At 43.5% G+C, this 25,154-nt stretch overlaps 1 protein-coding gene across 4 annotated transcripts in view; it reads right to left on the bottom strand.

The window, feature by feature from the left end:
- Positions 1-25,154, bottom strand: part of RELCH (RAB11 binding and LisH domain, coiled-coil and HEAT repeat containing) — a 127,184-nt gene that overhangs the window by 88,546 nt on the left and 13,484 nt on the right. For all 4 annotated transcript variants that reach the window (XR_006389948.1, XM_044293122.1, XM_044293120.1 and 1 more), the window contains exon 2: positions 2,973-3,062. Coding sequence is in view for 3 of the 4 variants with exons in the window: in XM_044293122.1 (XP_044149057.1) it covers positions 2,973-3,062 (90 nt within the window). In the remaining variant the exon portion in view is untranslated. The remainder of the gene's footprint in view (positions 1-2,972; positions 3,063-25,154) is intronic.

Raw genomic sequence — 25,154 nt, 5'->3', positions numbered from 1 at the left:
TTCAACTGGGCCCTTAGTTGTCTTTTCTTTTAATAAAAAAAGGAAGCTTCTAGGGGATTACTAAATGTCTTACAGGACTGAACTATGTCCAGAGATTGATACCAACACTCCAGTTACTGCAATCAGGACAGAGTTGGAGACTACTGTACACCAATGGCAGGGGGTGCTGACTGCTCACGAATGACCATATTACTGTCTAAATCAGGGGTCAGCAACCATCCAGATGTGGTGAAACTACAACTCCCAGCATGCTTCATTCACTTCTATGGGAGTTCTGAAAACAGACAAGTGTGCATGCTGGGAGTGGTAGTTTCACCACAGCTGGAGTGCTGGAGGTTGCTGATCCCTGGTCTAGATGACTGGATGTGACAAGTCACCAAAAAGATCATATACTATACAAACAGTACACTAGTAACCCCTGGACTTCTCACTTACAGTCTCCCCAATCATTTGACGCTTCATGCACACAGTTCTCAGGATCAGGACCCAGCTAATGGCAGCCTATAGACTTATGGACATTTACACGGTTGTACTTCTATATAAATCTGTGCAAAAACTGTACATGTTATATCATATGTTGCATTACACGCCTATCGAAGTCAATGAGAACTGGAAATACGTCTAGCTTCCATGTAAGTACTTGTGTATTTCAAAAATAAAATCAGTCAATTGGTTTGAATTAGATCATGATCCTTGAGGAAATGAGATGCATAACCAAGCCAATCACAAAGGCAAAGAGGAAAAAATGTGTTTAAAAGGGAACTGAAAAAATAAAGAATACATATAATAATAAATAAATATAAAAAAAAAAACACATATTGCAGCATGGAACACAACCAAAAAATGAGTGAAGAAACATAAAAAAAATCCTATGTCAGACTGCAAGAAACGAACGCCAATGGTCAGACAAACAAGGTCATTTTTGGCGAGGGAAGGCCAACGGTAACACACACTCTGCTGCATGTTTCTTTTTCACAGATGATATTTCTGTTCCTATATATTTCGGCTACGGTTTATTTAATACAGCATTCAGTTAGTACAGTCATAGAACATGCACAAAGTAGGAGCTAGAAGAAACCTCATTTTGCAGGAGCTTCCATACAATATATCATAGCAATGCCCGCTAGACTCCAGCATTATAAGGAAATCTCTGGATATTTACAGAAATCACATACCGCATTTACCTGTGTAAGGCCTCAAGCTCACAACCACATCAGTTTGGAGGTCCATTTGCCGATCACATATTTTTTTGTTGACCCATTGACTTCAGTGGGTCTGTAGTTCACATTTTGCAGACATATTCTATCTATTTGTGGAAAGCACAAGGGTGACCCATGCGCTTCCTGCATCCGTAAGTCCATTCTGCAAAAAGATAGAACGTGACCTATACCTGGCAGCAAAATGAGGACCCATTGAAGTCAATAGATGCAAATAAAACACGGACGGTATTGGTATTTTTTTGCGGATTCGCAATTTGTGGACCACAAAAGACATGCATGACACCTAAAGCAAATATGGCGCTACTGCACAGGGAAAAACAGTGAAGGTACAAAGTGCTACACTAGCACTGAATCCCCTTCATTCTCAGGGCTCCCAAAGGTTCCACCATGCCATCACTTTACAAGATGAGAAAACCATTAAATGGGTTGTCCCATGTCAAGTGCTGGGCTACCTCTGGCAGTCCCATAGACTTGCAGAGAGTGGCAAAAATGTATGCATATCTGCCACGTCATTTAAACTAGGGATCATGGGCCCCGTTCTAGTGATCCTTGGCATAGGCAATACGTTGTTGTCATGGGGCAACCCCTTTAAAATGCTAAGTTTCTTTAGCAATGTGTCAGGATGCATAATTATCATTTACTGTAATAATAGCACATCGCCCTAAGTGCAGGAAATTGCATAAAATAAAAAGTAGCCTACATTACACACTTCATTTTCCACCTCTCTGGTGGTCGCTGGTGGCGTCACAGGCGGCAGTGATCACTGCAGGACCAGCAGGGACCACCAGAGCGGTGGTGTATCCCATTTCTATATTATATACCATTTCCTGTCCTTAGAGATTTCTTAAAATCCCTGACAACTGCTTGAATTCACATATTTGCGTTTTTGTCCACTTTTTTGCCTGATGAGTAGTCTAAGGAAAACCCCCCAACCCCCCCAAATTTTTTTTTCCGAAAATCTGCCACACTCAGAGCATGCTGCTCTGTTTAAACGTATCTACAAAAAATGTAGTGTTTGCAGAGCATTTTACAACGTTTTATTGACCACCATGTAAAATCTAGCTCAGGCCCCCCCAAAAAAATAAAAATAAAAAAATAAATAGACACCATGTGAGACCACCCTAAGGGCTCATGCACATGACCATGTGCTGGGCGGGCCCTTGCTGTAGACCGCAAATTGAAGTCCGCAATGCATGGGCACCAACCATGGGGCACCCGCATACGGATCACAGACCCATTCACTTGAATGGTGTCCGCGATCCGCACCACAAAAAAGTAGTTCAAGCACTACTTTTTTGCGGTGCGGAAGCATGGACAGAAAACAGGGCGATTCCGATCCGTGGCTCCATTCCGCACCGCATCTTCCGGATGGTGGACCCATTGAAGTGCAGGGTGCACACGGCTGGTGCCCGTGTATTGGGGACTCGCTGTATGCGGGCTGCGGTCATCTGCATGAGCCCTAAAGGCTGTACACACATGCTGGTTTTCATATAGTTTTGATGCAGTTTGTGCCGTTTAAATTAAAAAGGCAGTAAAAAACATGCATACAAAACTATGGCACAACAGCATATACAACCTCTGCAAACAGTGGGAATAATCTGCTAAATAGCACGGTAGCTGTAAAATCCAGATAAGCTATTTATATAGGAATCATGTCTAACTGGAACATCACCTGGGGCACAACGGAGGAGATCCATGTACAGAATGCCAGTGCTACTGGAAATAATTTTTCCTTTGGCTGATGTTACTCACCTGCCACCCGCTCATCGGTCTCCCTATTTCCATCGTCAGAGTACCGTGCAAAGTCCAGCGAATCCAGAGTGCTAATGCTACCCGCTCGATCTGAAACGGGACAGAAAGCTAGTGAGCCAAGTGGGCCAGCCAATCACTAATATTATATATTAATCAAATATTCAAAGTAATAAAAACATTCAACCTTAGCTATGGAAGTCAGAGCTATCAATGGTTATGGTCTGTTCACACGGCACCGTGGCTGTTCATCTACACCCATTACACAGACCCATAGGACCCCGTCACACTGATGGACGCCAAGAGTGTTCTTTTCAGTGACATCCGGCAGGGTTTCCTTTTTTTTTTTTTTTTTTTTTTTTTTACACTGCATAGAATAGCGCAGCAGAGTGTCCAGTAAAATGACACCTACGGCATGGGGCGCCTATAGGAGATGGATACCACTCTGTACCAGTTTCCATCAGCATAAAATAATACTTTTGTGCACTTACACAGAGCTAAGATCATTCCAGGTGAAACACGCTGTAATAATTGGTAGGTGCAAATTGGTTTTTGCAAGAAACAGTTTAAAGTGGAAAAAATAAAAGAATTCACCAAAAAGTGATAAAATAAACGAAAAGGAGTTTTCTAATACAGACACCCACTCAATCTGAAAACATTAACAACCCTGACTCGGGCTGTCAGTTTCCATGGTAACAAAACACATCTCTTCCAGTGCTACTTTATATCTACTGTGTGTCTCCGCCACTAAACATAAGTAAACATAGGGAATAGCACTGTAGCTCCCCAGCGGGATAACATGTGCCACTGCAGCCAATGACTGGTCTCTGCAGTGATGTGCCACTTGGGGACATGGGCAGCAGCACTTGAATAGGATGAAGCTGTAGGATTTGTAATCTCTTGCACAGCCACTGATAAAAGGTGCGTCCCTGGGTCTGACTAACACTAAAGATGATTCGGCACTTGCTGGAGCGCCGGGGCTCCTTAAAGTCAGTTGATTAGATGATTTGGATTTCAAGTTCCTTGAAAGCAGAGGTGCTTCTGAAGAGTAACAGTTAGGCTCCATTCCCACGTCCGCAATTTTGTTCTGCATTTTGCGGAACGGAATTGTGGACCCATTTATTTCTATGGGGATCCACACTTCCGTTACGCAAAAAAATAGAACATGTCCTATTCTTGTCCGCAATTGCGGACAAGAACAGGCATATTCTATTAGTGCCGGCAATGTGCGGTCCGCAAAATGCGAAACGCACATTGCCGTTTCCCATGTTTTGCGGATCCGCGGCTCCGTGTATCCGCAAAACACGTTGCGGACGTGTGAATGGAGCCTTAAGGAGATCCTCAGAGACATTAGCATTTTTTATTTGTACCCATTGTGGGTTTGTTAAAAAGTAGTTTTTATTTGTCGGACAACCCTCTTTTAACCCCTTAAGGACACAGCCTTATTACACCTTAGGACCAGGCCATTTTTTGCAAATCTGACCAGTGTCACTTTAAGTGTTGATAACTTTAAAACGCTTTGACGTATCCAGGCCGTTCTGAGATTGTTTTTTCGCCACATATTGTACTTCATGACACTGGTAAAATGAAGTAAAAAAAAAATATTTTTTTTGCACCAAAAAATACCTAAATTTAACAAAAATTTGGAAAAATTAGCAAATTTCAAAGTTTCAGTTTCTCTACTTCTGTAATTCATAGTAATACCCCTAAAAATTGTGATGACTTTATATTCCCCATATGTCTACTTCATGTTTGAATTATTTTGGGAATGATATTTTATTTTTTGGGGATGTTACAAGGCTTAGTCTCCTTTCACACCTGCGTTCAGGTGTCCGCTCGTGAGCTCCGTTTGAAGGGGCTCACGAGCAGCCCTGAACGCAGCCGTCTGGCCCTAATGCATTCTCAGTGGAGGCGGATCCACTGAGAATGCATCCGCCTGCCAGCGCTCAGCCTCCGCTCCGCTCAGTGAGCGGACACCCGAACGCTGCAAGCAGCGTTCGGGTGTCCGCCTGGCCGTGCGGAGGCGAGCGGATCCGTTCCGACTTACAATGTAAATCAATGGGGACGGATCCGCTTGAAGATGACACCATATGGCTCAATCTTCAAGAGGATCCGTCCCCCATTGACTTTCAATGTAAAGTCTGAACGGATCCGCTCAGGCTACTTTCACACTTAGAAAATTTTTCTAAGTATTAATGCAGACGGATCCGTTTTTTTGACACCATGTCCCATTTGAAGCCCCCCTGATGCAACCCTAGAGTAGAAACTCCAAAAAAGCAACCCCATCTAAGAAACTACACCCCTCAAGGTATTCAAAACTGATTTTACAAACTTTGTTAACCCTTTAGGTGTTGCACAATATTTAATGGAAAATAGATATACAATTTCAAAATTTCACTTTTTTGGCAGATTTTCCATTTTAATATTTTTTTTCCAGTTATAAAGCAAGCGTTAACAGCCAAACAAAACTCATTATTTATGGCCCTGATTCTGTAGTTTACAGAAACACCCCATATGTGGTCGTAAACTGCTGTACGGGCACACGACAGGGCGCAGAAGGAAAGGAATGCCATACGGTTTTTGGAAGGCAGATTTTGCTGGACAGTTTTTTTTTTTACACCATGTCCCAACTGAAGCCCCCCTGATGCGCCCCTAGAGTAGAAACTCCAAAAAATTGACCCCATTTTAGAAACTACGGGATACGGTGGCAGTTTCGTTGGTACTAGTTTAGGGTACATATGATTTTTGGTTGCTCTATATTACACTTTTTGTGCGGCAAGGTAACAAGAAATAGTTTTTTTTTTTTGTTATTTACAACATTCATCTGACAGGTTAGATCATGTGGTATTTTTATAGAGCAGGTTGTCACAGACGCGGCGATACCTAATATGTATACAATTTTATTTATGTAAGTTTTACACAATGAATTAATTTTTAAAACAAAAAAGTTTTAGTGTCTCCATAGCAGTGCTCCAGACAAAAAAAAAAAAAATACCTGGTAGCCATTGGCTCCTGAACTGAAAAATTTAGGAGCCAAATCAAATTTTTAGTCGCCAAATCGAAACCGAATCAAAACTTTGGTATCGTGACAACGCTACTCCGATCAGATCGGCATAGGGTTGTTTTGATACCAAAATTTTGATTCGCTTTCTTCACCATAAAAAAGTATTGCGATACTCAATACCGCGCAAAAAAAGCCGCGTGCATTTCGCATTTTATGAAATGTTTGGCCCATAATAGAACAGTCCTATCCTATTTTTTGGGGTGACAAGGTGACTAAAAAATGGTGAATGCTCACCGCATAAGAGATATTTTTTAATAATTTAATAGTTTGGACAGCGCTATGTAATATGTTTATTTATTCTTTATATATTTTATATGTAAAATTGGGAAAGGGGGGGATTTAAACTTAATATTTTAGGGTACTTTCACACTAGTGTTTTTCTTTTCCGGCATAGAGTTCCGTCCTAGGGGCTCAATATCGGAAAAGAACTGATCAGGCATATCCCCATGCATTCTGAATGGAGAGCGATCCGTTCAGGATGCATCAGGATGTCTTCAGTTAAGTCGTTTTGACTGATCAGGCAAAAGATAAAACCGCAGCATGCTACAGTTTTATCTCCGGCGAAAAAAAAATGAAGATTTGCCTGAATGCCGGATCCAGCATTTTTTCCCATAGGAATGTATTAGTGCCGGATCTGGCATTCAAAATACCGGAATGCACCCGCACTAAATCCGGACCCATTCACTTCTATGGGGCTGTGCACATGAGCGGTGAATTTCACTTGTGCGTTGCGTGAAAATCGCAGCATGATCTATGTTGTGTGTTTTTCACGCAACGCAGGCCCCATAGAAGCTAATGGGGCTGCGTGAAAATCGCATAGCATCCACAAGCAAGTACGGATGCGGTGCGATTTTCACTCATGGTTGCTGGGATGAAAGTCTATTCACTGTATTATTTTCCCTTATAACATGGTTCTAAGGGAAAATAATAGCATTCTTTAATACAGAATGCATAGTAGAAGGTCAATATAATTAACATTGGTGGCGTAGTGCGCCCCCCCCAACACCCCAGTTTGATAAACATTGGTGGCGCAGTGCGCACCCCCCCCAACACCCCAGTATAATAAACATTGGTGGCGCAGTGTGCCCCCCTCAATATAATAAACATTGGTGGCGCAGTGCGCACCCCCCCAACACCCCAGTATAATAAACATTGGTGGTGCAGTGTGCCCCCCTCAATATAATAAACATTGGTGGCGCAGTGCGCACCCCCCCCCAACACCCCAGTATAATAAACATTGGTGGTGCAGTGTGCCCCCCCTCAATATAATAAACATTGGTGGCGCAGTGGGCAGTGCCAATGAGGGTTAAAATAAAAATATTAACTCACCTCCTCCAATTGATCGTCTCCTGTTCTTTCTTCAGGACCTGTCAAAGGACCTGTGGTGACATCACGGTGCTCATCACATGATTCATCACCATTGTAATGGACCATGTGATGAGCTCAGTGACGTCACCACAGGTCCTGAAGAAAGAACAGGAGACCAGCAGCTCGCGATCAACTGGAGGAGGTGAGTTAATTTTTTTAAATGATTTTTTTACCCCTCATTGGCACTTCCCACTGAGCCACCAATGTTTCTTATACTGGGGTGTTGGGGGGGCACACTGTGCCAACAATGTTTCTTATACTGGGGTGTTGGGGGGGGCACACTGTGCCACCAATGTTTCTTATACTGGGGTGTTGGGGGGGGGGGGCACACTGTGCCACCAATGTTTCTTATACTGGGGTGTTGGGGGGGCACACTGTGCCACCAATGTTTCGTATACTGGGATGTTGGGGGGGGGGGGCACACTGTACAGGGAGTCTAAGAAAGAATCAAATGAGTCACAAGTCGGATCTTTAGTTCTTTTCACCTGTGACTCATTCGATTCTTTCTCCCTGTACTTGTCAGTGACTCAGAGCTGCTAGTGCTTGCCTTGCCTCAGCTCTGATTGGTTGGTGGGCGGGGAGGGGCTGGCAGAAGCGGCTTCCACTCTAGGATCAAATTACACTCCTCCCAGCCCCTCCCCTCCCTGCTGCCAGCGTCTCTGCTGTTGTGTGCTGTGACTCACTGACTCAGACTGAGGAGAACATAGGCAGGGGCGGCGGGGCAGAGAACTATCAGCTCCTGTGCCCGCCGCTGTTCAGCTGCAGAGCTGCCGCGGAGGGTCTAGTCGCAAATGGCGACAAGACTAAAAAGTCTTGTCGCCATTTGTAAATCCTAAGTCGCATTGGCGACCATTTTGGTCGCCATCTGGAGCCCTGCATAGTCTAAGAGCCATAGTTTTTTCAGTTTTTGGGCGATTATCTTAACCCCTTAAGGACACAGGGCGTACAGGTACGCCCTTGTGCCCTGGTACTTAAGGACACAGGGCGTACATGTACGCCCTGTGTATTTCTGATCACTGCCGTGTGGCTGGCAGTGATCGGAACCCGGTGCCTGCTCAAATCATTGAGCAGGCACCTAGGCTAAATGCGCCGGGGGGTCCCGTGACCCCCCCATGTCGGCGATCGCGGCAAACCGCAGGTCAATTCAGACCTGCGGTTTGCTGCGATTTCTGCAGTTTCTGATCCGCGGGGATCAGAAACTTTAGTATGCCGAAAATATATCTGTATCCCCCCCCCCCCCCCCCCCTGCACCCCTTAGTGATTTTTGCCGGGTGGGAGGTGCAGGGGGAGGGTTGCGGGCGGTGCGGCAGGCGGGATCGCGATCCCCCGCCCGCCTCCCATTGCTTAATCGTTGGCGTCTAGTGGGTATACCAGGGTGCCAGCACATTGCTGGCACCCTGGTATAAACGGCTGACATCGGTGATGCGATGTCAGCCGTTTAACCCTTTCCATACAGCGGTCCGTACGGACCGCTGTATGGAAAAGGTTAACAGCGCAGGGAGCTCCCTCCCTCTCCCATCGGGGGGCTGCTGTGCCTTTGCAGCCCCTCCGAATGGAGAGGGAGAGAGCTCCCAGGCAGCCCCCCAAGCCCTGTCCTTACCCTTCCCCGTCTGCGCAGTTCTGACCATAACTGAGCAGACGGGGAAGGTTCCCATGGCAACAGGACGCCTTCTCAGGCGTCCTGCTGTCCATGGTGCTGAACAGATCTGTGCTGAAAGGCATAGATCTGTTCAGACAAAGTGTAAAATACAGTACAGTACTATATATTGTACTGTACTGTATTATACAGACATCAGACCCACTGGATCTTCAAGAACCAAGTGGGTCTGGGTCAAAAAGAAAGTGAAAAAAAGTGAAAATAAAGTAAAAATCAAAAAACACATTTATCACTGATTAAAAATAAAAAAAATGAAATTCCCTACACATGTTTGGTATCGTCGCGTCCGTAATGACCTGATCTATAAAACGGTCATGTTACTTTACCCAAACGGTGAACGACATAAAAATAAAAAATTAAAAACTATGATGAAATTGAAATTTTGCCCACCTTACTTCCCCAAAAAGTTAATAAAAGTGATCAAAAAAGTTGTATGTACTCCAAAATTGTAACAATCAAACCGTCATCTCATCCCGCAAAAATCATACCCTACCCAAGATAATCGCCCCAAAACTGAAAAAACTATGGCTCTTAGACTATGGAAACACTAAAACATGATTTTTTTTGTTTCAAAAATGAAATCATTGTGTAAACTTACATAAATAAAAAAAAGTATACATATTGGGTATCGCCGCGTCCGTATCGACCGGCTCTATAAAAATATCACATGACCTAACCCCTCAGGTGACCACCGTAAAAAAAAAAAAAAAAAGAAACGGTGTAAAAAAAGCAATTTTTTGTCATCTTACTTCACAAAAAGTGTAACAGCAAGCGATCAAAAAGTCTTATGCACCCCAAAATAGTGCCAATAAAACCGTAATCTCATCCCGCAAAAAATGAGACCCTACTTGAGATAATCGCCCAAAAACTAAAAAAACTATGGCTCTTAGACTATGGAGACACTAAAACTTTTTTTTTTTTTTTTAATTAATTCATTGTGTAAAACTTACATAAATAAAAAAAAATTGTACACATATTAGGTATCGCCGCGTCCGTGACAACCTGCTCTATAAAATTACCACATGATCTAACCTGTCAGATGAATGTTGTAAATAAACAAAAAAAAACGGTGCCAAAAAAGCTATTTCTTGTTACCTTGCCGCACAAAAAGTGTAATATAGAGCAACCAAAAATCATATGTACCCTAAACTAGTACCAACAAAACTGCCACCTTATCCCGTAGTTTCTAAAATGGGGTCACTTTTTTGGAGTTTCTACTGTAGGGGTGCATCAGGGGGGCTTCAAATGGGACATGGTGTCAAAAAAAACAGTCCAGCAAAATCTGCCTTCCAAAAACCGTATGGCATTCCTTTCCTTCTGCGCCCTGTCGTGTGCCCGTACAGCAGTTTACGACCACATATGGGGTGTTTCTGTAAACTACAGAATCAGGGCCATAAATAATGAGTTTTGTTTGGCTGTTAACCCTTGCTTTGTAACTGGAAAAAAAAAATATTAAAATGGAAAATCTGCCAAAAAAGTGAAATTTTGAAATTGTATCTCTATTTTCCATTAAATCTTGTGCAACACCTAAAGGGTTAACAAACTTTGTAAAATCAGTTTTGAATACCTTGAGGGGTGTAGTTTCTTAGATGGGGTCACTTTTATGGAGTTTCTACTCTAGGGGTGCATCAGGGGGCTTCAAATGGGACATGGTGTCAAAAAAACAGTCCAGCAAAACCTGCCTTCCAAAAACCATATGGCGCACCTTTCACTCTACGTCCCGCTGTGTGGCCGTACAGTAGTTTACGGCCACATATGGGGTGTTTCTGTAAACGGCATAGTCAGGGCAATAAAGATACAGTCTTGTTTGGCTGTTAACCCTTGCTTTGTTAGTGGAAAAAATGGGTTAAAATTGAAAATTAGGCAATAAAATGAAATTCTCAAATTTCATCCCCATTTGCCAATAACTCTTGTGCAACACCTAAAGGGTTAACGAAGTTTGTAAAATCAGTTTTGAATACCTTGAGGGGTGTAGTTTATAGAATGGGGTCATTTTTGGGTGGTTTCTATTATGTAAGCCTCGCAAAGTGACTTCAGAGCTGTAGTGGTCCCTAAAAATTGGGTTTTTGTAAATTTCTGAAAAATTTCAAGATTTGCTTCTAAACTTCTAAGCCTTGTAACATCCCCAAAAAATAAAATATCATTCCCAAAATAATTCAAACATGAAGTAGACATATGGGGAATGTAAAGGCATCACAATTTTTAGGGGTATTACTATGTATTACAGAAGTAGAGAAACTGAAACTTTGAAATTTGCTACTTTTTCAAAATTTTTGTTAAATTAGGTATTTTTTGGTGCAAAAAAAATATTTTTTTTAACTTCATTTTACCAGTGTCATGAAGTACAATATGTGACGAAAAAACAAACTCAGAACGGCCTGGATAAGTCAAAGCGTTTTAAAGTTATCAGCACTTATAGTGACACTGGTCAGATTTGCAAAAAAAGTGTAAAAAGGCTGTGTCCTTAAGGGGTTAAGTAGGGTCTCATTTTTTGCGGGATGAGATTACGGTTTTATTGGCACTATTTTGGGGTGCATATGACTTTTTGATCGCTTGCTATTACACTTTTTGTGACGCAAGATGACAAATTGCTTTTTTTACACTTTTTTTTTTTTTTTTTTACGGTGGTCATCTGAGGGGTTAGGTCATGTGATATTTTTATAGAGCCGGTCGATACGGACACAGCGATACCCAATATGTATACTTTTTTTTTATTTATGTAAGTTTTACACAATGATTTCATTTTTGAAACAAAAAAAATCATGTTTTAGTGTTTCCATAGTCTAAGAGCCATAGTTTTTTCAGTTTTGGGGCGATTATCTTGGGTAGGGTATGATTTTTGCGGGATGAGATGACGGTTTGATTGTTACAATTTTTGCGTACATACAACTTTTTTGATCACTTTTATTACCTTTTTTGGGAAGTAAGGTGGGCAAAATTTCTATTTCATCATAGTTTTTTATTTTTATGGCGTTTACCGTTTGGGTAAAGTAACATGACCGTTTTATAGATCAGGTCGTCACGGACGTGGCGATACCAAACATGTGTAGGGAATTTTATTTTTTTCATTTTTAATCAGTGATAAATGTGTTTTTTTTATTTTTTTCAACTTTCTTTTTGACCCAGACCCACTTGGTTCTTGAAGATCCAGTGGGTCTGATGTCTGTATAATACAGTACAGAACAATATATATTGTACTGTATTTTACACTTTGTCTGAACAGATCTATGCCTTCAGCACAGATCTGTTCAGCACCATGGACAGCAGGACACCTGAGAAGGCGTCCTGTTGCCATGGGAACCTTCCCCGTCTGCTCAGTAGTGGTCAGAACTGCGCAGACGGGGAAGGGTAAGGACGGGGATTCGGGGGGCTGCCTGGGAGCTCTCTCCCTCTCCATTCGGGGGGCTGCAAAGGCACAGCAACCCCCCGATGGGAGAGGGAGGGAGCTCCCTGCGCTGTTAACCTTTTCCATACAGCGGTCCGTACGGACCGCGGTATGGAAAGGGTTAAACGGCTGACATCGTAGCACAGATGTCAGCCATTTATACTAGGGTGCCAGCAATGTGCTGGCACCCTGATATACCCACTAGACGCCAACGATTATTCAAGGGGAGGCGGGCGGGGGATCGCGATCCTGTCTGCCGCACCACCCGCCTCCCGCACCCCTCCCCCCAGGCAAAAATCACTCAGGGGTGCAGGGGGGGGGGGGGGACATATGTTTTAGGAATACTGAAGTTTCTGATCCCCGCAGTTCCGATCAAAAACTGCAGAAATCACAGCAAATTGATTGACCTGCGGTTTGCCGCGATCGCCGACATGGGGGGTCACGGGACCCCTGTGCATATACCCTAGGTGCCTGCTCAATGATTAAGTGTAGCCTGCAGAGAGGGCTCTGACCAATAAGATTAAGTGTAGTATAGTATGTGAGATCACATGATCAATCGACTATGGGGGGTCTACACCTGATCAATATTCATGGACAGTCAGTCTTACAGGGGCTCTTCTAAAAATCTCTCAGCTTTCTGACCTGTGGAGGCTAGATGGTTTCCTCAGTACTTACCCTCTATCACTGCACCAACGACGGCAGAATGAGGGACTGGTAGGTGCTGACGAAACAATCAGAAGTCCAGAGGACGGACCCATTTAAAATCTCAAATATTATTTGGTGTTCCAGACTTTACAGAGTACTATTCGATATTACTTATTTAGGGCTCATGCACACGACCGTATGTATTTTGCGGCCCACAAAAAACGGATCCGTAAAAAATAAAGATGTCGTCCGTGTGCATTCCGTATTTTGCGGAACGTAACAGCTGGTCCCTAATAGAACAGTCCTATCCTTGTCTGTAATGTGGACAATAATAGGACATGTTCTATTTTTTGGCGGAACGGACATACGGAAATGGAATGCACACTTTCTTTTTTGCGGACCCGTCGGTAACAATAAAAAAAACTGAATTGACACGGACAGAAAATACGTTCGTGAGCATGGGTCCTTAAATAAAAAAAAGGTGTGTGTTTGTGTGTATACATACAGTGGATATAAAAAGTCTACACACCCCTGTTACAATGTCAGGTTTCTGTGCTGTAAAAAAATGAGACAAAGATAAATCATTTCAGAACTTTTTCCACCTTTAATGTGACCTATAAACTGTACCACTGAATTGAAAAACAAACCGAAATCTTTTAGGTGGAGGGAAGAATTGTTCAGAATTAAGTGATATTCCTGCCTTTTCTTTAAAGAAATACAATATATCTAATAGTAATTTGTGAAGCGCCAAAATCCATCCAATCGTCCTAGGGGTACAGGACTTGATTTTTAGCACTCAACCTCACCACCCTTCTCTGCATATTTTAGTAAGTTTGCTCATTTTTTTGGCATTTTGTTACCACAGACACAAGTCGGCCGCAGTGTCGTTTACTGATCAGACATTATATTTAACAGGATTCTGTAAGGGTTGCCACAAAGACACTGCATTTAGGCGACAGATGCTACAAGTATAAAGCCGTCTCCTAATTACAAACTGGACTGCGATTCAAAAGGTAAAAACCTGCGCATCACCTAAAGCAGCGATAGGCAAACTGCGGCTCTCCAGCTGTTGTAAAACTACAACTCCCACCATGCCCTGCTGAAAGCTGTAGGCAGTCTTTGCATGCTGGGAGATGTAGTTCTGCAACAGCTGGAGAGCTGCAGTTTGCCTATCACTGACCTAAAGTATACCCTGTGCCGGAGCTCCTTGTGACTCAGCGAGCATCACCCAATGTCAGCAATTAACACGGCGTATTGCATATGGCTGCCTAAGGCTAGAAATCAGTTTATCTTTTGATTAAAACACATGAGAAATTGCTTAAAAGGGAACCTAATCGTTTATTTAATCTTTCATTAAAGAAAAGTGTGCGTTTCTTCACTTACAACCAACGCCCATCCGATATTGATGACCAATTCTGAGGATACATCATCAATATGAGTAAACTGGACCCTTTAACTCCATAGATCTCTCCTTCTTGTATGTGTAGCATATAGCCTGCGACTTAGTAAAGATCACCATATACAATACAATTACTCATGGAACCTCTTTAAAAGGGTCACTGTACTTTCACACAATTTCATTTTATAGAGAATGGTGTAACCAGCAAATTTCTAAATCACTTCATTTAAAAAAATCAGCCTGCATCCACCTGAAAAAATAAAAAAAGAAGCTGTATGGCCACTAGGGGTCTCACTTCCACCTAAGTTGCAGTCCACTGCCTGTTGTCAGCCATGAGCCGTCCCTGGTAACAGACTCAGAAGACGGGTGAGAAGAACTGGGGACATGTCAGAGCTAGCTGAGATCCTGAGCCTGATAAAAGAACTGCTTCTGAACATCACAGGAGTGTGTCTAAGGCTACTTTCACATTAGCGCTCGGGGCTCGGCTTGTGAGTTCCGTTTGAAGGCTCTCACAAGCGGCCCCCGAACGCATCCGTACTGCCCTAATGCATTCTGAGTGGATGCGGATCCGCTCAGAATGCATCAGTATGGCAGCGTTTGGTCTTCGCTCAGCAGGCGGACACCCGAACGCTGCTTGCAGCGTTCGGGTGTCCGCCTGGCCGTGCGGAGGCGTGCAGATCCGTCCAGACTTACAATGTAAGTCAATGGGGACGGATCCGTTTGAAGTTGACACAATATGGCTCAATTTTCAAACGGATCCGTCCCCATTGACTTTCAATGTAAAGTCTGGACGGATCCGTCTGAGCTACTTTCACACTTAGAATTTTTTCTAAAATATAATGCAGACGGATCCGTTCGTCTGCATTATATGAGTGGATCCATCTGGGCAGACCCCAGACAGATTCGCTCTGAACGTAAGTGTGAAAGTAGCCTAAGTGAGATTCATCCCCCCCATGGGCTCGCTTCACACTGCCGGCAGGCTGTTCCAGCATAGAATGTCAGAAATCAGCAAGACAAAAACCGCTGGAATTTGTCCAGACGATTCCCAGCATATTTGCCGGAACACCGCTAGACCCCTATTGTAGTTAACGGGGCCGGAAGGCATTCTGGTAGCATCCGGGAATGTCGGAACCGGCAGGCTGCTCCTGGCCAAAATGGCAAGCGCAAATGTGAAACAAGCCTTATCTGTTCTGTGAGCTCCGAAGCTAAAAAGAGACATAGTGGGAAGTGATGGAAAGGATGTCACAGCAGTACAATGCTGGCAGAAGAGAGATGCCACCTGCTTCTGAGTGAAATTCATCTAGCTGTGCAGTTGAAACAGGGCATAATATGGCAGAAAGAAAAACATTAAGGAAGCCAAATATAACTGTTCATTCAATCACAGTTATAAATTGTATAAAGAAACCAATAAAGACAGCCATTACTTCAGTCAATACTTCAAAAACCACAGCCACGCTGCGGTTCCCGTCTGCTCTGAAAACTATGGTTTCTTGAAGTGCATACAAGGTCTTTCCAGAATGCTGTCAACTAATAGTATGTTTTACAGGTTTCTTGAAGAAACGTGAAAATCCTTTTCACACCATCTGACTGGAGCTGCTTCTGCAGTAAGTGTATGGATGTTTTACAATTCTCATTCAGATGGATTTTGAGCCACAAACTTCTGCAACAAATCTGCCAAATGTGAACACACACACACACTATCTAAAATGGGGGAAGGGCAAATACATTTGTAACTCACGGTGTTCAAGCTCCCTGGAGGAGCACATGTTTAAATGTCTTTCCATGAACTATAACATTCTTCATAGCACGTCTGCTTACTAAAATGTACTCTGAATGTTTTATCACCTCTCTTAAGCAAGGTGTTAATTTTTTATTTTTTTTGCTGCTGCTTTAAAATCTTAATCTTCTCAGTCAGTCATTCTCAAGACAAAAGCCAATAAATGAAATTTAATTTTAAAATATTTTTTGTAATCAATGTAGCTGTATTTGGGCTTGTGACATGATATGTCGCCCTTATTGTTACCATTTTGGGGTACACTGGACTTATTAATCAACATTTATAATTTTTGGGAGGTAATGTGGGGGGGGAGGCAGCTTTATTTTTTGGATTTTTTCTTTTAAAAGTGTTCATTGATCGGTTTAAATATCGTTATTTTTTTATATGGGTTGTGACAAATGTGTGCATGTGTTTTTACCACTTTTACAAAATAAGAATTTTGATAGAGTATTTTAGACTTTATTAACCTTTAATCATTTTTAAAGGGTCTTTTCTGGGACAAATTGATGACCTTTCCTCAGGATAAGTCATCGGTATCTAAACAGTGGGGGTCCGACATGTTTGAAGACAGCTGCGGCCTTCTCACAGAGCGTCGTACATTGTATAGCGACTGCTAGGTTCTGTAGTCCTGACCCATTCACTTGAATGGAACCGAGCTGCACACGGGCCAAGTGATCAATGGCCTAGGAAGAGCACTGTAGTAAAGTGGTAACGCTGGGCTTTTTTTCAATCAGGATACTTAGATACAACTTAAACCATATTTATTGGAACAGAATTTCTGAAATTCCTGACAGTTTCTAAATTCCAGTGAGTAAAGGTGTAATGCACTATGTATTTAATAATGGGAAAACAGTGTTATGTACAAAAAAATTGTAAATAATCTATGAATTTGTCCTATATGCTTGTCCTGGAAATGCAGACAATCCTGTTCAAGTCTAAATAGGAATAAAAGAAACATGTAAAAAGTGGAGCTGCTCTATTCAGTGCTTGCCAGGAAAGGGTAGCCTGGGAATAAATACGTTTTCCCAGCTGTCCGCAGCCTGCCTCCGCTATGGAAAGACTCATACTTGCCTGCTATCCCCAGCTCCGGTCCTGCACACGCGTTCCTGTGTCTATCCTCAGGTCCGTGGCGTTTTTACTTCACATCCGCCATGGGCATGATCATCTGCTGTAAAACAATAGGTGCAGGAACCGCGCTATACGCCAGTGACATATGATCATCTGCTGCACCGCAGCCAATGACTTGTGTCTACAAGAGACAACAGTTACTGCAGATGATCATGCCCCCGCCGGAGACAAATTACACAAGCCACAGACCAGAAGATGGACACACAGGTGCCGGCGCCCAGGACCAGAACCGTAAGTATGATTCCTTCCTAAGCAGAGGTAGGCGAAGAGTTACTTATTCCTGGACAACCCCTTTAAGGCTGTCTAGCAGTTCTGAGGTGACCGTCACGCCCAGTAGTGAACTTCCTCCTCTGGTCTTCTCTACGCACTATAACTAAGGGCCTTGGAGTCGCAAGAAGATACCTAGTATAGGGGCAGGAGAGGTGGGAACTGATTTTCTATCACCACTGGTATACCCTGCTTACAGCAGAAAGGACGGGTCCCCTGAAATAAATCTAGCAGAACAATTGGAGTAATGAATGGGGGGGGGGGGGGGGGCCCCACTCTGGATCCATGTAAGGTACAAGGCTTCTTCTAGCTGGGTTAGAAATTGATGGTCATGTACTATATGATGTCTGATTTTCATTTTTTACATCAATCATGGAATAACCCCTTTAACTGTAACCTCGCATAAGGGGACAGTTGCCTTTAAGCACAGTAATTCAATCAATGTCTTGTTTGCCAAGATAAAGTGTATTATGGCATGTCTGGATGCAGAAGGAAAGACCTCTGTTTACCTAAGCTTGAAGGACTTTGTGCCTGGGACACTCCTATGTCTAAGCAGAGAGGGTGCAACTCACCCTGTGTCTGCAGTATGCGATGGAGGATTCACATAGGCCGTCATGTAATACTCTGTTCTGTATAGGATAGTGTTAGACGCAATTCTGTACAGCAAAAGAATCAATATATAACGGCCCCATAGCGTCAAAGGGGACACACTTTTGGCCTGTTGGGTAAATGGTGTCTATATAGAAGGCCTCTTTTACACGTGTGGCGTCATCCATGACAAGACGGTCAGCGGTTCATCTGTAAAATTGACTGAAGAATCAGTGTTTGGCCCATGCGTCCATTTTTACCTCTGTATGTCATCCGTATTCCATGGACACTGCTAGGCTGAAAATTAATTTCCAGAGAATATCCTAGCAACGATCCGTGAAAACCACTGACAGAACACAGATTGAGGCCTCATGCACACGACTGCTGTGTGCATCTGTGTCCGCTGTTCCGTTTTCCGTGATTTTCTGCGGACCCATTGACTTTCAATGGGTCCGTTGAAAACTCTGAAAATGCCCCGTTGGTCATCCGTGTCCGTGATCAGCGTTTCCTGTCCGTGAAAAAAAAATTAGCTGCCCTATTTTTTTGACGGACAACGGTTCGCGGACCCATTCAAGTCAATGGGTCCGTGAAAAGACACGGAGGCACACAAGATTGTCATCCGCGTCCGTGATCTGTGTCTGTTTTTTTCCTATCATTTTCAAGGCAAACTTGACTTAGATTTTTTTTTTTTCACTTTTCTGGTGATCCTCCAAAAATCAAGGAAGACACACGGAAGAAAAAACGGACTCGGATCACGGAACAACGAAACCCGTTTTGCGGACTGTAAAAAAATACTGTCGTGTGCATGAGGCCTGAATCTGTGATGTGTCCCCATAGACTAGGGTTGTCTCGGGTATCGAATTATCGATACTTCTGTCTTTTACCGATTTACCGATACTAGGGTGCGCTACTGCACAGCCTAGGATCAGAGAACATGGAGCGAGCTGCTCTTCGTGTGCAACATGTTCCCTCAGCAGCACAGGAGGGGGAGGAGGAAGCAGTCCCTCCCCCCTGTGCTGCTGCTGTCACCAATGAGAGGAGAGGAGAGAGGGGAAGAGCACCTGAGGGGTTAACTGCCGCAGATCACAGCTACCTCTCAGAGGTCGGGTGCCGGCTATAGGATTCTGCAGCCAGTACCCGCCTCCTGTATTTGAATTAATCAGAGCTAAGGGTACTTTCACACTAGCGTTTTTCTTTTCCGGCACTGAGCACCGGCAAAAGGGCTCAATGCTGGAAAATAACTGATCAGGCATATCCCCATGCATTCTGAATGGAGAGTAATCCGTTCAGGATGCATCAGGATGTCTTCATTTCGGTCATTTTGACTAATCAGGCAAAAGAGAAAACCGCAGCATGCTACGGTTTCATCTCCGGCCAAAAAAACTGAAGACTTGACCGAATGCCGGATCTGACAATTTTTTCCATAGGAATGTATTCGTGCCGGATGCGGCATTCACAATATCAGAATGGCGGATTTGTCCTTCCAGTCTGCGCATGCGCAGACCGAAAAAAAAAAAAAAAAGGTGAACATAATTAATGCCGGAACCATTTTGCCGGATGACTCCGGAAAGAGAGATCTGGCATTTCAATGCATTTTTCTGACTGATCAGGATCCTGATCAGTCTTACAAATGCCATCAGTTGGCATACGTTTTGCCGGATCTGGTAGGCAGTTCCAGCGACGGAACTGCTTACCGGATCACTCTGCCACAAGTGTGAAAGGAGCCTTATCTTCATTGGAGGCCCCCCAACCCCAGTATTAAAAACGTTGGTGGCACAGTGCGCCCCCTCCCCAACCCCAGTATTAAAGTAATTGGTGGCAGTGGCCACAGGGTCCCCTCTCCCCTCCTCCTCTCATTGTTGGTGCAGAGGCAGCTTCTGATCGGAGCCCCAGCAGTGTAATCCCGGGGCTCCCATGCACAGGGCAGCAGGGAGAGTGTGAGGTCCTATTCACCCTAATAGAGCTCTATCATAGGACAAGGGCTCGAGCCCCTAAGGGGGCTAAAAAGTAAAAAATAATAAATAGCTTAAAAAAAAAAAATATATTAATCAAACACACACCTTTCCCAATTTTACATATAAAATATATAAACATTACATATTGCCACATCCGAAAAGTCCAAATTATAAAAATATTTAAAAAAAATCTCCTATGAAGTGAACATCGTAAAAGAAAGAAAAAAAATTAATAAAACGCGCGATTCGCTATTTTTTAGTCACCTTGTCGCACCAGAAAATAGGATAGGACTGTTCTATATTATGGGCCGGACGTTCCATAAAATGCGGAATGCATGCGGCTTTTTTGGTGTTTTATTTTTTATTTTTTGCGTGGTATCGAATGATATAGAGAATTGCAATACTTTTTTATGGTATTGAAACCGAATCAAAATTTTGGTATCGAGACAACCCTACCATAGACTATAATGGGCACACTTCTGTTGTGTCACCATGATCTGTGAAATGCCACGGGAGTGTGAATAAAGTCCATGGATACATGTGCTGTCCACAGAGATCACTGACGTGTGTGAAGGAAGTATATATGTCTGGAACATATACCAAACGTGTAGTGCAGATGCAGTTCGAACGCACATGGATATTGTCTCTTCGGATTTCATTTGGGCGCCTTTACACTAGACTTAGGGCTCATTACACTTCTCTAGAATTCCTTTCATTTTTTTATTGAAAAAATATATATATGGTAGCAATACATTGAAATTGTTTAATTCCCATTTTTTATGCGCCTGGCTTTTTTTCAATACCCAGCAAGTTCCAATGGGTCCATATCCATCCATAACCGATCTGTATTTTCATATGGCTGCTGTATGCAGATAACCTCCTATATCACTGAAAAGCCTCCGCCTGGTAGCTGAATCAATATGGCGGTGCAATGGGAGCTACAGATGCATAAAGCCCTCACAACGCCAATCTGACATCTTGTCAAGGTCTCTGTTGATCCTGCACTTTATAGGGTCCTCTAGTAAACAGAGTCAATTCAATTCTGTGAAGTCCTACTTTAACCCCTTAGGCTGGGTTTCCACATAACTGAATAGCCAAGGATTTGCCATTGTGGATTCTCGTGGGGCAAATCCGTTGCAGTCTTGTACAGTACCAGCAAAGTGGATGACAATTTTAGGAATCTCATCCACACGCTGTGTACAAAAACAGACAGAAAAATAAAACCGGTTATTGCCAGAAAATATCGAGATTATAACTAATAAAAAAGAGAATATTTTTTTTTGCCAAATGGTAAAAAAAAAGTAATATAAAGAAAATGATGTATTGAATTGTAACTTGGTATTTTTTCAGTTTAACAAAAATAAGAAAATTGATATTTAAAATCGAAAATGGTCCATAGAGTTGGAAAAAAAAAAAAAATTGCCCAGCCCTACTGGATTCTTTTTTTAATCTCACTGAACTCCATCAAAATGCTTAATGCCCAAGAGTATTACCCTAGTTTCACAGCTAAACTTGCTACGAAAAAAAAGCTTTTTAGGTTACCTTCCCTGTACACTTATAATGGGACAAATATAGCCGAGACATAAAGAGCAACTTGGCAGAGCCTCTTTAAAAGGGGTTTTCAGAGTTTATTTTTTACCAATAACCTATTCTCTGGATACATCATCAGTATCTGATCGGTGGGGGTCCGACACCCGGGACCCCTGTTGATCAGCTGTTTGAGAAGGCACAGGTGCTCGCAGTAGCGCCATGGCTTTCTCTCAGCTCACCAAGCACTGCGCTGTACATTGTATAGCGGCTGTGCCTGGTATATCAGCTCAGCCACATTCAGCGGGACTGAGGTGCCCCTAGGTCATGTGACCAATGAACGCAACATCACACGGCCTAGGGAAAGCTATGAGCAGGCCGGTGCCTTCTTAGACAGCTGATCAGCCGGGGTTCTAAAAAAAAAAAAAAAATTAAAAAGAACACCTCTTGGAAAACCCCTTTAAAGGGAATCTGTCACTGGGAGCTTGGACCAACGAACAGTAATACACGAGTAGTCCTGCAGATAAGGAGTCCAGATCTGTATTTTCTGTATTCCTGGTTCCCCCACTGTCACTGAAATACATCGTCAGGACTGCCAAGCACGAGTCCTCTAGTCCTCTCTTATGTTAGAGCAGCACAGCAGTCCACACTGTGTATTTCAGTGCATCTTTGAGAGCGGACAGCGGAGGAACCAAGGGTAGTACGAAAATAAATTAAAAAAAGTGATCAGGAGTCCTTATCTGGAGTACTACGCATGTATAACTGTAGATAATAGTCTAAAATCGGGACAACAGATTTCCTTTAGCCATAAACCAATGAGAGCACCTAACACAGACCTTCATGGAGGTTGCACCACTTTCATCTGGGTTTGCATCTCCTGGACATGGTTCCAGGTTAAAAACATAGGGAGCTATCACCTATTCGCTCCACCGTCCTTTTACACGGACTGATTTAGCAGGCAGTTATCAGGGATTAACAAATGCTCGTTCATCGATTGATTATGTCTTTCAGCCAGCACCTAAAATCATTGCTTCAGTGCAGTAGGTCATGTCTGTGTAAAGAGGGATCTGCTGCCCAGGAACAATGATTATCTATGGGGACAACTGATCGCTTGTCCCCATACCGCGGAGGTGATTGCTACATCTAAATGCAGCTCTCCTCTCCACTGATGATCAGGCAATTATCAGCGATGTTTATCTTGTTCCTGATAACTGCCTAAAACATAGTTCCCTGTAAGAGGGCCATTACTCTCATAGGCAACAGGCCACTATACACCTGCACAGATTGTGTGATGATGTCACTACATTGCATCGCCTACACTGGGTTGATGACATCACAGGAGAATAGAAGCTGTTCTCTTCATTGTGGGAATCGGGTTTGGTGAATATTAGCTTTTATTATTTTTGGAAGCACAGAAGGGGACATTGCATGGGGGTTTATTAACTTTGTGGGGGAGAATCACTATATTAGGCATAAAGTGGGGCAATATTAGCGTTGCGGGGAGCACTAAGAAGGGCTCCATCATACAGCATGGGGCCAGCATTAGTGCATGAGGCATAAAAAGGGCAGAAAAAGCTAAGTGTCCGCAGAGTGCCCGCTAGCAGTCCGCAATCCACGGGCACTCTGTTTTCGGACCCATTGACTTGAATGGGTTCGCAATGTGCAACAAGTGGTGAAAGATAGTATATGGGCTTCTGATCTGTGCCACCACCTATCTTTTGCGGAGCGAAGTCCTATCTTCAGTCGTATCTTGCGTATTGCAGCCCCATTCAAGTCAATATGTCCACATGCGCAGCATGGAGTGCACACAGCCAGTGCCTGTATATTGCGGACCAGCCGTTTACGGTCCGCAGCACGGGCACTGAGCCATTACGCTCGGGTGCATGAGCCCTTACTGTGCCTGGCATAGCCAGACACTGCTGGATTTCAGTTAACTACAGTGGGATCAGATAGGTTCCCGGCTTAAATGCCAACAATGGAGATCCAGGTATGCTCGGCTATGCTGGGGACGGCAATTCTGGTAGTGTGCTCCTCTACTGGAGTGCCTAAACAGAGATGTGAATGCAGCCTAAGCGCAAATATAGTCCTGTAGTCAGCTGGTGCTCAAAACACAAATATTGACTATTAAAAGGGGTTGTCTGGGCTTTTTCTATTGATGACCTATCCTCAAGATAGGTCATCAATATCACATCGGCCGAGGTCCAACACCTGGCACCCCCGCCAATCAGCTGTATGAGGAGACCGCGCGCGCAGTGCTCACATGCCATCTTCCTTCTCTCTTCCTGTCTGCTGCTGTCCCATAAACATACAGCGGAGAGCAGGAAGAGAGACGGGAGACAGCATGTGAGCACTGTGCGCCGTCTCCTCATACAGCTGCTCGGCGGGGGTGTCGGACCTCCGCCAATCTGATATTCATGACCTATACTGAAAAAATGTCATCAATAGAAAAAGCCCCTTTAAGTATTTATTACTATAACAATGGTAAATAACATAATAAAATGAATAGACCCTACCAGCTTCACGTCTCAGTTAATCACATCTGTATATCAACCTGTAATCGATGCTATTTACCACTGTTTAGGGTCCTTTTCAATTGGTAATTATGGACCAGTTTATTGCTGGGCTACTAATAAAAAGCCACCCTGCCTCATGGACATAATGTGACATTTCTACAACTTGTGCCTTGTCTGCATTTCCAGAGTCCACCAAATCAGTGACATGATGGATAATTTTTGCCCTATAAGACGCACCTAGGAAAATAAGAAAAAATATATATTTTGAACAAATGGTGGTCCGTGGATGGCACTGTTATGGGGAGGGGAGGGGGGGGGATCTTTGGATGGCACTGTTATGGGGGGGGGGGGATCTTTGGATGGCACTGTTATGGGGGGGGGGGATCTTTGGATGGCACTGTTATGGGGAGGGGGGGGGGGATCTGTGGTTGACACATATATAGCATCTTATGAGAGAGATAGAGATATATATATATATCTATCTCTATGTGTCATCCACAGATCAGTGTCCCCCATAACAGTGTCCCCCAATACACTGGGCCCCGCCACTCACAGCAATATTCATATGTAAACTGTAATCCTTAACCTCCTCTTCACTTTAGTTAAAGTAGCGCTATCCCGTGTACTACTACTTACTATTAACTCCCGTACCGTAGCAGGCAGAGCGGCTGGCAGCGTAACATCACTCACGTCATGCGCCAGCTCCGCCGGCTTCATTAATGAAGAAGGCGGAGAAGGCGCGTGACGTTACAGCTGCCGGACGCTCTGCCTGCTATGGGAGCTTGATAATAAGTAGTAGTACACGGGATAGTGCCACTTTAACTGAAGTTAAGAATTACAGTTTAGATATGAATACTGCTGTGAGCGGCGGGGCCCAGTGTAAGAGTACAGTGACTGCACCGGGCCCCTCCG

This window comes from Bufo gargarizans, chromosome 5 (assembly GCF_014858855.1).
Source record: "Bufo gargarizans isolate SCDJY-AF-19 chromosome 5, ASM1485885v1, whole genome shotgun sequence".
NCBI classification, from domain to species: Eukaryota; Metazoa; Chordata; class Amphibia; order Anura; family Bufonidae; genus Bufo; species Bufo gargarizans.
This window is presented reverse-complemented; position numbering and strand designations above follow the sequence as displayed.